General features: G+C 44.7%; 1 protein-coding gene across 1 annotated transcript in view; it reads left to right on the top strand.

Moving 5' to 3' along the window:
- PRSS56 (serine protease 56) overlaps positions 1-15,011 on the top strand; it is a 135,861-nt gene that overhangs the window by 55,527 nt on the left and 65,323 nt on the right. The window contains exon 6 of the mRNA XM_069617542.1: positions 11,498-11,606. Coding sequence (XP_069473643.1) covers positions 11,498-11,606 — 109 coding nt within the window. The remainder of the gene's footprint in view (positions 1-11,497; positions 11,607-15,011) is intronic.

Below are 15,011 nucleotides of genomic sequence, written 5' to 3'. Positions count from 1 at the left end.
GCAGAGAAGGTTTCCTGGTGCAGCCCCCTGCAGGGATTAGTACAGTCCAGTGCTGCTGCATTGCCAAAGAGCAAAGGTGCAGTTTAGAGGTGGTGGAAGCATACATCGAGCTGCGCATATTCTCTGGATCTCTGCTTTTTAAAACTTTCCACTGCCCCTCTCAAGCTCTAGGCACGTCTCAGACTTCTTAGCGCCCCACACAGACCGTGTTCTCAAGGCCCCTCTCAAGCTCTAGGCACGTGTCAGACTTCTTAGCGCCCCACACAGACTGTGTTCTCAATGCCCCTCTCAACCTCTAGGCACGTCTCAGACTTCTTACCGCCCCACGCAGACCGTGTTCTCAGTGACCCTCTCAAGCTCGAGGCACGTCTCAGACTTCTTAGTGCCTCACACAGGCTGTGTTCTCACTGCCCCTCTCAAGCTCTAGGCACCTCTCAGACCTCTTACCGCCCCACACGGACTGTGTTCTCAGTGCCCCTCTCAAGCTCTAGGCTTCTCAGACTTCTTAGCGCCTCACACAGACTGTGTTCTCCGTGCCCCTCTCAAGCTCTGGGTACCTCTCAGACTTCTTAGCGCCCCACACAGACTGTGGGCATCGTTCAGTGTTCTCAGTGCCCCTCTCAACCTCATTGGCACGTATCAGACTTCTTAGCGCCCCACACAGACTGTGTTCTCCGTGCCCCTCTCAAGCTCTAGGCACGTCTCAGACTTCTTAGCGCCTCACACAGACTGTGTTCTCAGTGCCCCTTCAAGTTCTAGGCACGTCTCAGACTTCTTAGCGCCTCACACAGACTGTGTTCTCCGTGCCCCTCTCAAGCTCTAGGCACGTCTCAGACTTCTTAGCGCCCCACACAGAATGTGTTCTCCGTGCCCCTCTCAAGCTCTATGCACGTCTCAGACTTCTTAGCGCCTCACACAGACTGTGTTCTCCGTGCCCCTCTCAAGCTCGAGGAACGTCTCAGACTTCTTAGCGCCTCTCAGAATTCTCAACACTACGCTTGGACTCCAGGCACCTGTAGTGCTTCTAAGCATCTCTCCCAGGCTCCATGTATTCCTCTGGCTTCTCAGCACCCTCTCATACACTTGGCACCTCTCACTTTTCTCCAAAGCGTCGCCTTGGACGCACCAAGATTCACATAAGAAGGTGATTATTATGAAACGTGCCACCTTACAAGGGCCCAGCCTCCTATTGGACCGTTCTCCTGGGGCCCCATCCTTGGTGTTTGCTTGAGAGTATTCCAAGAGCCGAGAAAGGGCAGAGTAGATGGACAAGGCCTTGTCGATTCATGCGGCATGTCGTAGGAGTATGTTCCCTTTCTTTTCTGGGCCACCTCAGATCATGATAATTCCAGCAAAACTCAACACATTCCACCTCAATCACTGACACATGATCGATAAATATGCGGGCTGCCTGTGGCATTTCCTAGTGCCACGAGGTTGTGTTGGCAGGGATATTAGCACTCTGCAAGGGTTTTATAGTATAGAATAATACACAGTAGGGTGCTTGGTTTAAGGTGATTCGAAACAGGATGTGTGTTATTTATTGGATGTGGGTCGGTTCTCTCTCTCTTTCTCTCCACTCTCCCGGAGATCGAAATGGGCAGGAACTAAAGGGAACAACGTTTCCACAATGTTGCTGAAAATCCGCCAACGTTCGCTCACTTTATGCCACTCGGAGCAGCGCTCCAGGCAGGCGCCTTTGTTTTTCCCCCTTCTCCTCTGCAGAGGTTTCGAACTCGGCCTCTGCTGGGGCTCTGCTGGTAACACTCCAGTGTCACAACTAACTGAGCTATCTCAATAAAAATGGGTTGCTCTTGTTGTATTTCAATAGACTAGTTGGGACATAACGCCCATTGCGAGCCGCCGCAGAGCCCTGCTCCGCAGTGATCTGCCTCTTCTGGGACTAGGGAGGCACGAGGCCCCTGTGGATCACGGCGCCTTGGTGGTGGGATACCCCCTTTCCCCATTGGGCGGAAGAGGTCACAGCACCACCCAGAAATACTTGCACGTATGCACTGACTGGCGTGGTGTGTTCAGAAATATGCAACAGCCTATACTTTAAGACGAAAGACAATTATGGTAGAATAGTTCAGTGGGTTGAGGACATGCTGCTGAGAAGTATGTAATCTCTGGTTTATAGGCTTGAATCTTGGCGTGGCTGAAGTGGTGCCTCGTCTCTTTGTAACCCCTGCAGGTTCCTATCCATACACTGCCCTACTAGAGCCAAACCTCAGTGCTCATGAGGAAATAAAGACAGGCAGAGCCCAGCGTGCTGGGTAATAACCTACTGCCAGGGGCCTAGTTTAGCCAGAAACTTTGGTTATGCAGTTAAGTTATAGTCCTAGATGTTTAATTGTCCGGATTAAATGCAGGCCTTCCAATAGTGGGTGATGTGAGCCTGGAGGCCAGGTCTGATTTAGAATGTCCTTCTTGACCTGGACAGCCTGAAATAGCTACAGGGCGGGGGTTCAATTCCACCAGGCCTTCAGGCATTGCTTAGTCTGATTCTGCACTGGCTTTTCAGTTAACACACATTTGCATTCTGGGACTTGTAGTATATTTGTTTTTCCTATAAGTGAATGTCTGAAAATCGACAAATGCAAAAGGATATTGGTTAAAAGTAAAGGTTGATCACGTGCCTGCTACTTTTCTAGGGTTACTCACTCACTCTATAGGGTGGTCAAGAGCGTGCCAGGCAAGAGTAGTTAATCCTGCCTTGTTTCTTTGTGCTCTTGTTAGGGGTGTACGAACAGTGAAATTACTATTCGGCCGAATATCGAATAGTTGGCCAAAGTATTCGGCCGAAGATAATTACAGGTCTGAACAGTTAACTGTGAGGGAAAGGTGTGGCTCCAGCCCCCATTCCTACAGCAGTAGGTTTACCGTACTGCTTGAGGTACGCTATGGAAATGACGCAGGCATTTTTCTATGGTTACATGCACATTTTCTGAACGGTTTAATAATTAACCCAATCAGAAAATGTTCATGTATCCATGTCTGGAGACTAGTCATGTAAATGCCACCTTTGCTGAATGTGTCTTGCTCATGGGGCATCTCCAAGGATTTCTTTTGGAGACCCTGCATGAGCAAAATACATCCAGCACCCCGTCTGTGCCTCAAGCAGAGGCACCTTATATAAATGCCACCTTGACTGGTATGCTGAGTGTGTCTTGCTCATCGAGGGTCTCCACAGTGGAGATTCTCCGTGAGCAAAATACAGTCAGCACACCAGCGAAGGTGACATTTGCAGCAGCCAATAAGCAAACAGCTTATTGCCTGCTGCAACCCTCTCCCCGACAGTTCCACTCTCTGTGATTCGCTATCATCTCTCAAACAGAGAGAAGATAGCTAATCATAAAAAGTGGACTTTGGCTTGGAGCGAGTGTTCCATAAAGTAGTCAATCAAAGCCAAATATCTGGTTTTCAGCCAAACATAGTCCGAATAGTTAATTGACGCAGAAATTTGGTACACGCCTAGTTATTGTGCCCAATCCTTCTACTTACTCCACTAGAAGTGCAGAACTATAGGTGACAACATGCCAAGAAAAAATAAAAGATGGACTGGGTGGACTGCAAACGTATGATTGCTTATGCCTTTTCTTCCTATTGAACTCTTCTGTTGTCCATTTTAGTCTTGCGTTCCATTGTTTCACACTTTTTTAATCACAAATTGTTTTGCATGATGGCTAACGTGTACCATGTATTCACTTGAACATTTCATGCACTGTATAATTCCTTGGATTATACATGCCTTGAGGAAGCACTGTTTGGCACGAAACAACATGTCAGCTTTGTTTCACATAGAATAAAAGATATCCATTAACTAACATAGTCTTCTTCTTCATGCTAAATCTCTGTAGTACACCAGCAGTATTTGCAGATTATGGTGCAAAGCACAAGTAAAATGACAGTGCGTGTCACAGTTTGTAAACCTCAGAAATCTCACTTTCCTCACGTCAGGTGCCAAATATGCCACGTCATATGATATGATAGTTTATTTATATAGCGCCTACACAATGTGTTTCAAAGCGCTTCAGGGCAAGGGAGGGAACAAGGGAAAATACAATGACATTCTTACAGGCCATGAACAGTAAGGTTGTGAAATTAAGTATCGTACTCGGCCTGACGACTTTTCAGATAGTGCAAGAGCTAAGACATAGATAAGGAAGGGAGGGGGAGAGTGGGAAGGAAATGGAAACAGACAGGCGACTAACGTACTAGGCCCGGCGACATTTCTGGTAGAGCCTGAGAAAAACAAAAGGTGAGGGATAGGGGTGTAGAAAGGGAGGGGAGGAACAAAACAAGCGACTATCGTACTAGGCCTGACGACATTTCTGGTAGAGCTGGAGAAAAACTAAAGGTGAGCTGTTTCTTTCCGTAATTCTGGTGCATGTAGGTTTGCTGTATACTCTCCCATGAGTTGCATTATCAGAAGGGGTCACCTGATTTTTTTCAGTGCTTGAAAAAGGCAAGCAGTTTTTTATATATTATGCTAATAAAATAGGTAGTTCGCCCCCAAAAGTAATAATTGTTTAAATAGTTATGTGGCATTTTCTTCCCAATGTAGCCAATTCGTTTTAGGAACTGTGGTGGGATTTTTCTTTAAAATCCATAGGGGGCATCTCTGTGATAATACCAACTATCAGGATTTTTCTTGTAGATTTTGAACTTTTCACATGTAAGCCTTCCTGGAGATGAACTTCCGCTCACAGCCCATTGGCTGTACATTGCTGCCTGCTGGGCCGCCCTTCTCTGGCGATAAGCCTTCACTTTAGAGCGTGAAGAAGAAGCGATATACAGCCCATATCCAGCTAGACTAGGTCTAGACCACTCTGGTTTGACCAACACCTTCGGACCCGACAAGAAGATGCCCTTCACCCAAACCAGAGGTGGTGACTGCAATTAAGGGATACGTGGACTATCATGGTTGGGAGAGACATTGGGAGGGTTTCTATTCATCCAATGGTTGTCCACTTGGTGAGAGAGTCCTTCTTCCACAGCTCTTCTTTTTGAGTGTTGTGTTGGTGAAGGTCATCATTCTTGCCATTCTCAGGTTTCTTGTTGGTGTTGATGTCTGTAGACTTTGGCTGACATGTGCAGAGCCTTTCTTCCAATAGTCTGGAAGCATAATGTGGGGGGTTTTGAAATCAGTTCTCCGATTCGCTGGAAGTCAGGGAGAGTCTGCAGAGCTGGCACAATGCTGTCCTGAGGTTGCAGGCTCATGACCACCCTGGCTGCCTTTTGTGAAGAAGTGGTAATTGGGGGATGAAGTTTGTAGGGACACTAGAGTAGGCTATTGAAGTGGGCACTGCAAGATATATCCATAGTCCTAGTAACTGCTAATAACTTCTATTTTGTGTGACATGTTTGAGGGCTGAAGTTTAAGGTTTGACCATTGCACCACTCAAAGAGCAGATTTGTTCTATACAAAACATGCCATATAATAAAAAACACATGCCAGGGCCGGGAGGATAGGTCAAGGGCAACACGCTCGCCTTGGAAGCAAGACGACATGAAGCACCAGAGGTTCGATCCCCGGGTCCACGCTTAGAAACCTCTGGGTACTAAGCGCATTATAAATAACCAATTACAATTCCCACAAGGAGTTGGATTGTCCTAGTTTATGTAAGTTATATTGAGAGCAATTGCACCAAAGCTCACCCTCTTCCCTTCATGCCATGTCATTACATCGTGTCCATCAGTTAGGAAGCGGGGGACCTCTATGCAGTGTTTACTACATCGACAATGCCCGCTAATTTTTGTATTAACCATATCTTTTACCATGAACCAAAACCGTGCAACAAAAAAGATTTCTATAAACATAAGATGTAATCAACCTTATAAGCGTCTTTATTTAAATTGCATTTGTTCTTATGTTTTTTCATATAACTTACGATTGGTTATTCCTTTTCCTCCTATTCAACTCTTCTGTTGTCCATTAGTTTCTTGCGTTCTCTTGTTTCACACTTATTTGTTATCACTAATTGTTTTGCATTATGGATAACGTGTGCCATGTATTCACTTAAATAATTCATGCACTGTGTTACATTTAGCTGCATCTTTGAGTACATCTACTGAGGTATATTTAGCTACATTTTGAGTATCACTGTGTTACATTTAACTGCATCTTTGAGCATAGCCACTGAGGTTTATTTAGCTGCATTTTGAGTATAGCACTGTGTTACATTTAGCTGCATCTTTGAGTACATCTACTGAGGTATATTTAGCTACAGTTTGAGTATCACTGGGTTACATTTAGCTGCATCTTTGAGTATAGCCACTGAGGTATATTTAGCTGCATTTTGAGCACAGCCTCTGTATTATATTGAGCAGCTTTTGAATATAGCCACTGTGTTAGAATTTAGATGCACCTTCAATTCACCCCCTTCTAAATTCAGCTGCACCTATGAAACCAAGAAACCAGCCAGTGGCACGGCCACCCACCCGCACGCATCTACTATCATACGTTACTCTAAGACACATCACGCAACACCTCTGGCCTAAGAATGCAGCTATGCACCAAGATAGAAATTAAGTCTGGCTGTAGACATAATGATACTGCTCTCTCATACTCTCCGGACTACCTCTTAGCTCCCATCCACACGCCAGCTCGACATAGTTAGCTAGCTGTGACTTTGCTACTGCTGCATACGTTCATATTGGCTACAATGCACACACACATTCTAAACCCCTCTGAAGAATTTCCCATACCTGGACTTCGGTCCCCCGAGGGCAGCGCTTTGAGACCATACCAATGGGAAAAGGCGCTATATAAATGACAAATACATTACATTACAATGTATAATTTCTTAGATATTAGCCCTGAGGAAGCCCTGAGGAAGCCCTGAGGAAGCTCCATGTGGCATGACACAATGTACCAGCTTTGTTTCACATAAAATAGAAGAAATCCATGAACTAATGTAGTCATGTAAAAATGCAATTGAACATAGTACCTTCTGAGAAATTCTCTTGTGCTTGAAGAAATTCTCTAACTCACCCTCAGCATGGTCTGCAATTGCACTGAATACATTTGGTACTTGAGTAGCGCACTAGTCACCACTCCCCCCCTCAAACCCAGATTATAAATAGAGTTTGCAAGAGACCCTACGGGGTTTAGACCGTGAAGCCTCAACTCCACTAACATTACCTTATCCAAAGGTCGAACAGGAGAAGCCTGGAAAGCTCTATTACAACAGCAAAACAGAAAGGTGGTGGCTGGAAGGTTTTGAATTAATCATAACCACTGGCAAAGCTCTGGGCAACTCTCCAGACCATCGTTTTTCAGCCTGCCAAGCCATTACAGAAGGGGAAAAACCATATGCAAATCAGGCTTGGTCCCACCCCAAAAAGGGGTAGTCCAGCCCAAACTGCTAGGTCACATCCCTTCTGCAGGAGACCACAAGCATCCCCAGACATGTTTCAGCCTTGTTGGGCCTCATCAGTGAGGAGTAGCTTCGGTCTCTAGAACCAGCAGACTCGAGACCCATGTCTGGGCATACCCGTCCCACTCGGGGTGACTTTAGCAAAACAGAACAGTGATGCCTGGAAGGTTTTGAATTAATCATAATCACGGGCAAAGCTCTGTTCAGAGGAGAATTGCCTAGCATTTCGGCGCTGGACTGCCCCAGGGCAGGACAAAGACTGATATGTTTGGGATATTTCTTCTCTGTGAAAGATAGTGAGCTAAAGACTCTGGGTAAGGCTCTTTTAACCAGGACTCATGTCTGCCAGAGAGTCTCCCAGGACCCTCCTTGTTATCTGCATAGTTCTATAACACCTCCTGCACAGACGAACTGGCTAATAAGTGTTCAGGTTTGTGGGCGATGTGCAAGAGGAGGTGTGCATTTGAGCACATGGGGTGGCGTTGGGATTTCTCCAGGTAGCTCCTGGGACACTGCGGCTTGTGCATTTTGATGGCCAGAGGGGAGGGTGACTGGTGGAGCTGGACTGAGGATGGAGGGGGCTTCATCTGACTTTTTCCCTCCCCCCTACTGAATGCAGACCTTTTCACACCTCATCTTTTACCAGATCTGCTTGTTAGTTCTTTTACTTAATTTGCACATATTTGTGAACTGGTTTGCACAGCACTTTCAGGCAAAATACAATAACCATTACACAATATTCTGCAATAAACACAGGATATCAGAATAACTGCTGTTGATTGGGCGCTCTCCGAAAAAGCAAAAACTCGAGGTCACTGTTGCATAAAAACAAGTTACCATTATGATTATGCAAAGTGGCTATTGCCCCCCCACCGTGCCCCCCATGTCATTGATTGCGCTCATCTGCATGCCTGCTCCCTTGACTTGGTATTTTTCTAGCGGCGGGAGGAGTTGAATCCTCTGAGCCTGAACACAGTGCTTTGCTTACAACAGTTCCCTCTAAGCACTAAAAACACATCGCTTAGGTCGATAATTGGCCCAATCGCTGGGAATAAGCCCCTGACCCCCCCAACCCCCACCACGGCACTTTCCTCGCCCCACATCTCCCAGCTGCTTCGCTTTCAAAAGTCCTGGGCAGGTAGTTAGGACCAAAATTGTCGTTGTTTTCTTTCTTTTTAAAAGTGTTTCTTAAAATCCATTTATTTCCAAAAATTCAATTGGAAGTTGGACCGTATCTGCCTTACCCAGAATTGTACCTCGTTCGTTATATTATTTCGGAAGATGAGTCTTTTACACCTTGTTCATGTGTCAGCTCTATGATGACGGCCTTCACGTTCCATGCTTATCCAAAGAGTCGGGTGCACCCCATGACTCATGGACACCTGGGGTAAGATTCATCAAAACAACAACAGGGAAGGGTGTCACGTGACATGAATGCATAAAAAACAAAGCAACACGTGATCAAACCCTAAAGCCATCAATAGGCGTGGAACCAACTCAAACCCAGAACCAAAGAACTGCATTGAAATCTGTATGATAACAATGCTGCTGTACACAGCAGCATTTTCAGGGTCATTTCACCAAAATGCCAGGGGTGGCGGAAGTGACATCACATGACCCTTGACCTCTGATGACATCACAGGAAGTGATGTCGTTTGACCCCCACCCCAAAGTGACATCATGGGAAGCGATAGAACATGACCTTTCACCCCTTTAATGAGTCTAGCAATTATTGTATAGAATTCCAGAAAGACAAATTATTTGTTATTCCTATTCCTTCTTATTTAGGGTCACTACTCAATGTGTTACACTTGCTGAACCCCCTGTTCTTTTTAAGAGGGCTCAACATAAATTCCAGCCTCTCCAGAAAAAAAGAGCCACATGGCACTGGCCACAGCCCAGGAGCTTCAATGAAAAAAAAAGCTTTATTTATTTAAAAAACAATGTATTTTAGGTGTAGCAAGGGAGACCACATGGGTAGCAAGAGAAACCTCAGAGGTCGCAGATGCGACCCCTCGTGACCTCCAAATGACGTCCCTGAGCATTTTACATAGACAATTACCAAAATAACACATGTATACACAAATACCAATGATTAGAAAAATGCATATTCTAAAAGCGTCTGCATCCATGAAAATGTGCATAGAAAAAGACAAAGTGCAAACCAGGGCTCAGTTAATAAAAGGGGAGGGTGACTGTGAACCTTTTTAACTTAGAAAAAGTCAACCCCACATTCACCAAGTACAAATAGAGTAAAATAACACTGCATTATAAAAATGCACCAACAGAACAATCTGATGCACAGTAAATCAATAACTTGTTCACCAATGAATTACTAGTTGAGGTCATATGTCTACAATGGGCCTCATTCAAGAGCATCCTCTTTTGACTAAGCAAGGTCATGCTGTACCATATACATTTGTGAGAACCGCCCTCCCTGCCAGTTTCGACTAAATAATGAAAATATAATTCAAATAATGAACCGCCTTCATCAGGACCAGAAGAGCAGCAATTGAAACATTTGTTCTTGTCTATGTAAAATGCTGCCGTGTATAAAATCATTATTATCAAATGCATTTCAGTACAGTTCTGAGTTGCTGCCACGCCTATAGATGGCTGTAGGATTCGAGTACGTATTGCTTTGTTTTTTTTGCATTCTTCTCATGTGACACCCTTCCCTGTTGTTGTTTTGGGCATTCAAGTTCCAGCCAGTTGACTCCTCGTTGATGCCACTCCTTTGCCATTGATATATGTGATTTTACCGGCCACAATTACAGAGTGGTACATTTAATCACAGGCAAAACACAAAACCGATTTTTTTATTATTTCAGCCCCCTGATTTTAAACCCTTATAACGCCACCCCAAACCCATCCTGGCCCATTTTAACCCCTTACCCCACTTCCCTTTATATATGTATTTAATCTTTTCAGTGTTTTTCAGTGTTATTGTCTGCTCTTTTGTGTACTACTCTGTAATGTTTGCGATAAAATGACCGGATACCATTTGCCATCTATATAGGCTGGAGTTTAGCCTGTTTTATAAGCACTGCCAGTTTTGGCAGATAAGAGAACTGAAGCACAGGGAGGTACAGTGATGCATTAAGGATCGCACGATGTAGTCCAATGAAGAAGTAGGGCACCCACAATCCTCAACAGAACGCATGCTAGGGTGACCAGACATTCTGGTTTTCGTGGCACAGTCCCGGGAAATCACCCAGGGTCTCGGGAGTTATTTAATTTTATAAATCCCGTCCCGAGTTTGCAAGGGTGGGTGGCTACGGTCCTGTTTTTTTCCAGGACCCGATTTCGAAATCCCGAAATCGGGTCCCGGTGCAACTCTTCCTGCGTGAATGGGGGCTTTAAATGCTTTTCATGCCCCTGTTTCCTCACTCTTCCCCTCCCCGGCCACTCTCCTCCAATGAGAAGAGTGTGCCTGTGAGCACCACCCCGCCCCGCCCCCCCGCAACAGGCCAGAGACATAGAAGTGGGACTACAGTTTTATTTGTATTTACTGTATTCCTACTTCTATTTTTATGGCCTGTCCCATTTTTTAAAAAAATCTGGTCAGCCTAATGCATGCAGCTCGCTGTGCATAGTGTCTGCATGTGAATGGCACCTGCTCTACCCGAGGTCCTGGGCATGATTAGCACCTACCTCTGTTGTGCCCCTCCCCACAATGCGTCCCGGGCAGCTGCCCGTTCAGCCCGCCCCTAGAAACGGCTCTGCACCTCACCAAAGTCATCTCACCGGACTGACAACCGGAAGCCTATGGCCGGCAACCCCACACCGGCAGCTGTGCCACTAGCCGACATGCAAAAGTTTTGGGCTGGATCTAGCCACCATCAAGTCTTTTCTATTCCCTTGGAAATCCCTTCCACTTCCGCTCAGACTCCACACAGACCACTAGCGTTTCAGGAAGTCAATGATCGCCTACGGTTCTGGAAGCACATCCGGCTTGCATCACTTTGCAAACACTTCTATCACAATAAATACATAGAAATGAATACAACGCATCGTGGTGTTTGTTCCTGCAACAATGCAGCTTCTCTGTAAAGAGTTTGTCGGACAACGAGTCCCACTAATTGTGTTGCTGCCCTTTTTGCTTGCTTGTGTAGGACCAACAACGAGCTGTACTGGACGGTGGTGGTGGGGGACTATGACCTCAGCAAGCCAGACGAGGGGGAGAAGGTTCTCGCGGTGAACCGGATCATCGTCCACCCAAAGGTAGGCATGACACAATACCCACCTCCCTCCACCACGCAGAGGGTGGCTGTCCACGCAGAAGCGCTCCGCATTCAGATTCCTGCTTCTTGTGTTTAAATCCATCCATGGGCTAGCCCCACCCCCACAATTCTTGTGTCTATGTGCTGCTGCTCATCGCCTTGCACTGAATTCTCACAAACCCCTTCTCATAGTAGCCATCTGCAGTCCACCCTGTACTTCCACCTGCTTTCACTCCTTCTCCCTCCTGGCTCCCCATCACTGGAACTCCCGGGGGCCTGAAACTGAGGACATCACTCCAGTCAAGATCACCATTAACAACCCCCTTCTCTCCTAGGATGGAACCGCAGAGTCTATCCCTCTTCCATTCACTCCCAACAATTATCACTAGGGGGCTTATGTATATTTATAATATATATAGTGTAATTGATGAAGGTGTGTTTAATGTCTTAAATATGGAATCTACTTGTTTTTTGCACATGCGGTTGGCATTTACATTTTTACAAAACAAAGTGCAAAAAATAATTTATATCTGTTTTCTTTTTACACTGTGTCTTGTAAATGATGATGCCAATTTCACCAGGGGGACCAAAGGATTACAAGTGCAAACACAGACGGTCCCCTCTGAGTACTTCACTGTTTTTTTGAAATTAGACATTTTGTGAATCAAAAAGACTCTCTTCAGTAGTAAATCACAGTTACTCCTGGCAGCTTCTCTGTGAATCCGCCCCCGTCTTGTGGAGTAGAATTTGACGTAGTACGATGTACGTGCGCATGTGTGTGAATTCACAAAATATATAGAGACTAGTGTAAGAGCCTGTACACGGTCCAAGGTGCAGGTTTTCATTGACACAGTAGGATCCCTACATATCCTAAGGAAACAGCTCAAAGCTATGCTATGGTGACAACTATGGTGACAACAGGCAAAGCTATGCAAATTGACCTTGTCTCTCTATACTAAGGCAAGAGCTCCCTCTAGTGTTGACAAGTGAAGCTATACGAATTGGCATTGTCGCTGTATACTAGGCAACAGCTCCCTCTAGTGGTGACAACAGGCGAAGTTAGGCAAATTGGCATTGTCTCTCTGTATATTAAGGCAATAGCTCCCTCCAGTGGTGACAACAGACGAAGCTACTGCATCAGACAAACATACAGGACAAACATACACCTGGCCTTTTATTATATTGTTAGATATGCCAAGGAGTTGGTGTATTCTACGCACTGAGTCTGTTTCACAAATGTTGAAACCTGTCTGAATGAACCTCTTGCCAGTGACTTTACCTGTTTCCATCTGCTTAACTTTGCTTGCAGTATTTATTTTTTACAACAATGACAATTTCTCGTGCGTACATCTTCAAAAAAAGCAATTAGTTTACTTTCTGCCACACAGTTCCCTCTGTGTGCACCAATCCAGTTCAAGTGCATTTTAGGTGCTGGCATAACTGGAGCAAATCATATCTCGCATATAAGTGAGCCAGATATGTGATGTCATTAGTAATGTCATCAATGACATTTGTGATGTCATCTTTGATGTCCTGGGTATTAGTCTTAGCAGTGCACAGTGGTGGTGTGAGTTATGGTTACTTAGCTTACCATAACAGGCACATTTCTGAGGTTTTTCGGTTTTACTTGTAACCATAAAGTCCCTGTAACAATGTTTTTCCATTGAATTTCATAGGTTTTTATTAGTGCAACTTAACCATAACGTCCCCTTAGCTACGTTTTTTCATTGAATTTCATAGGTTTTTACTGGTGCAACTTAACCATAATGTCCCTGTAACAACATTTTTCCAAAGAATTTCATAGGTGTTTATTCGTGCAACTTAACCATAAAATCCCCTCAACTAAGTTTTTTCATTGAATTTCATAGGTTTTTACTAGTGCAACTTAACCATAAAGTCCCTTTAACAAAGTTTTTTCATTGAATTTCATAGGTTTTTACTAGTGCAACTTAACCATAACGTCCCTGTAACAAAGTTTTTCGATTGGATTTCATAGGTGTTTATTAGTGCAGCTTAACCATAAAATCCCCTTAACTAAGTTTTTTCATTGAATTTCATACGTTTTTACTAGTGCAACTTAACCATACGTCCCTTTAACAAAGTTTTTTCATTGAATTTCATAGGTTTTTACTAGTGCAAATTAACCATAAAGTCTCTTTAACAAAGTTTTTTCATTGAATTGTATAGGTTTTTATTCGTGCAACTTAACCATAACGTCTCTTAAACAAAGTTTTTTTCAGAGAATTCCATGGGTTTTTACCAGTGCATGCTGTTTTCCTACAACTTAATAATATCATACTCACCCCAATATAGCAACATTTATGTCCAATTTACAACCTTTCACCTTAAAACTCTGCCATTTCCCACCTTCTAGCATCATTTTTACACTTCTATACTTTTTCTACTGTTTTTGCAATCCGTCGATGACCACGAACGTCTGACGTCACTGTGGACCTTCCGGACAGTGCCACGTGACCATACAGAGACTCAATACATTTGTCCAACATTTCCATTAGCATTTTGTGTTATGCTAATTGGAATAATCTGGCATTCATCCCACGTTCCAGGGACTGAAACGGGGGATAAGGGCCGGGCAGCCCAAATTATCGGCCCTACCGAAGTGTGTCTGTGTGCGCCCTGATGTCTGTGGGCATTGGCACATTATAAATAAATAAATAACAAGGACATTATCCTCTATTGCACCCACTGCAATGGCCGATAAAGGTCATTAGCACCCCTGGTTCCCAAAGCGAGAACCGAGGGTGCTAAAAAATAGATTTTTCTTCCTACAGTGGGACGCCTGCGGTGTCCCGCTGTAGGAAGAAAAATCCTTTTCCAAGATGGCCACCATGGAAAGAGAAGGTGTAGCTCAGTACAGAGCCCCTCTTCCCTTTTCATGGCAGCCTGAAGAAGGCAAAGTCAGAACCCTATGACCATATTATCACAAGCACATTTTTTTTCCCTTTCAAATCCACCCTACCTTCGAATAACTATATCACATAGCCGGTCCCAGGTGGACATGGCTAATTTAACACAATTGTTCCTCCCTCGCAGTTAAGGCTAGTAGCCAGATTGTCTGGGTCATGACCTTATACCATGACCCGCACAATCTGGCCACTGCCCATTGCTACAGGCTATACCTCAGTCACCAGAGGTATATCACTATTGTTTGTACCTACATTATGCACCACCTGCAATGGGGAATAAAGGCCATTAGTACCCCTGGTTCCCAAAGCAGGAACCCGGGGTGCTAAAAAATAGATTTTTCTTCCTACAGCAGGACGCTGAGTACAGAACCCCTCTTCCCTTTCCATGGCAGCCTGTAGAAGGGGAGGTCAGACTCCTATGACCATATTAGCATGAGCACATTTTTTTTCCCTTTCAAATCTATCCTACTTTCGATTAA

This window comes from Ambystoma mexicanum, chromosome 10 (genome assembly GCF_040938575.1).
Source record: "Ambystoma mexicanum isolate Mex_15411 chromosome 10, UKY_AmexF1_1, whole genome shotgun sequence".
In the NCBI taxonomy this organism is placed as follows: Eukaryota; Metazoa; Chordata; class Amphibia; order Caudata; family Ambystomatidae; genus Ambystoma; species Ambystoma mexicanum.
This window is presented reverse-complemented; position numbering and strand designations above follow the sequence as displayed.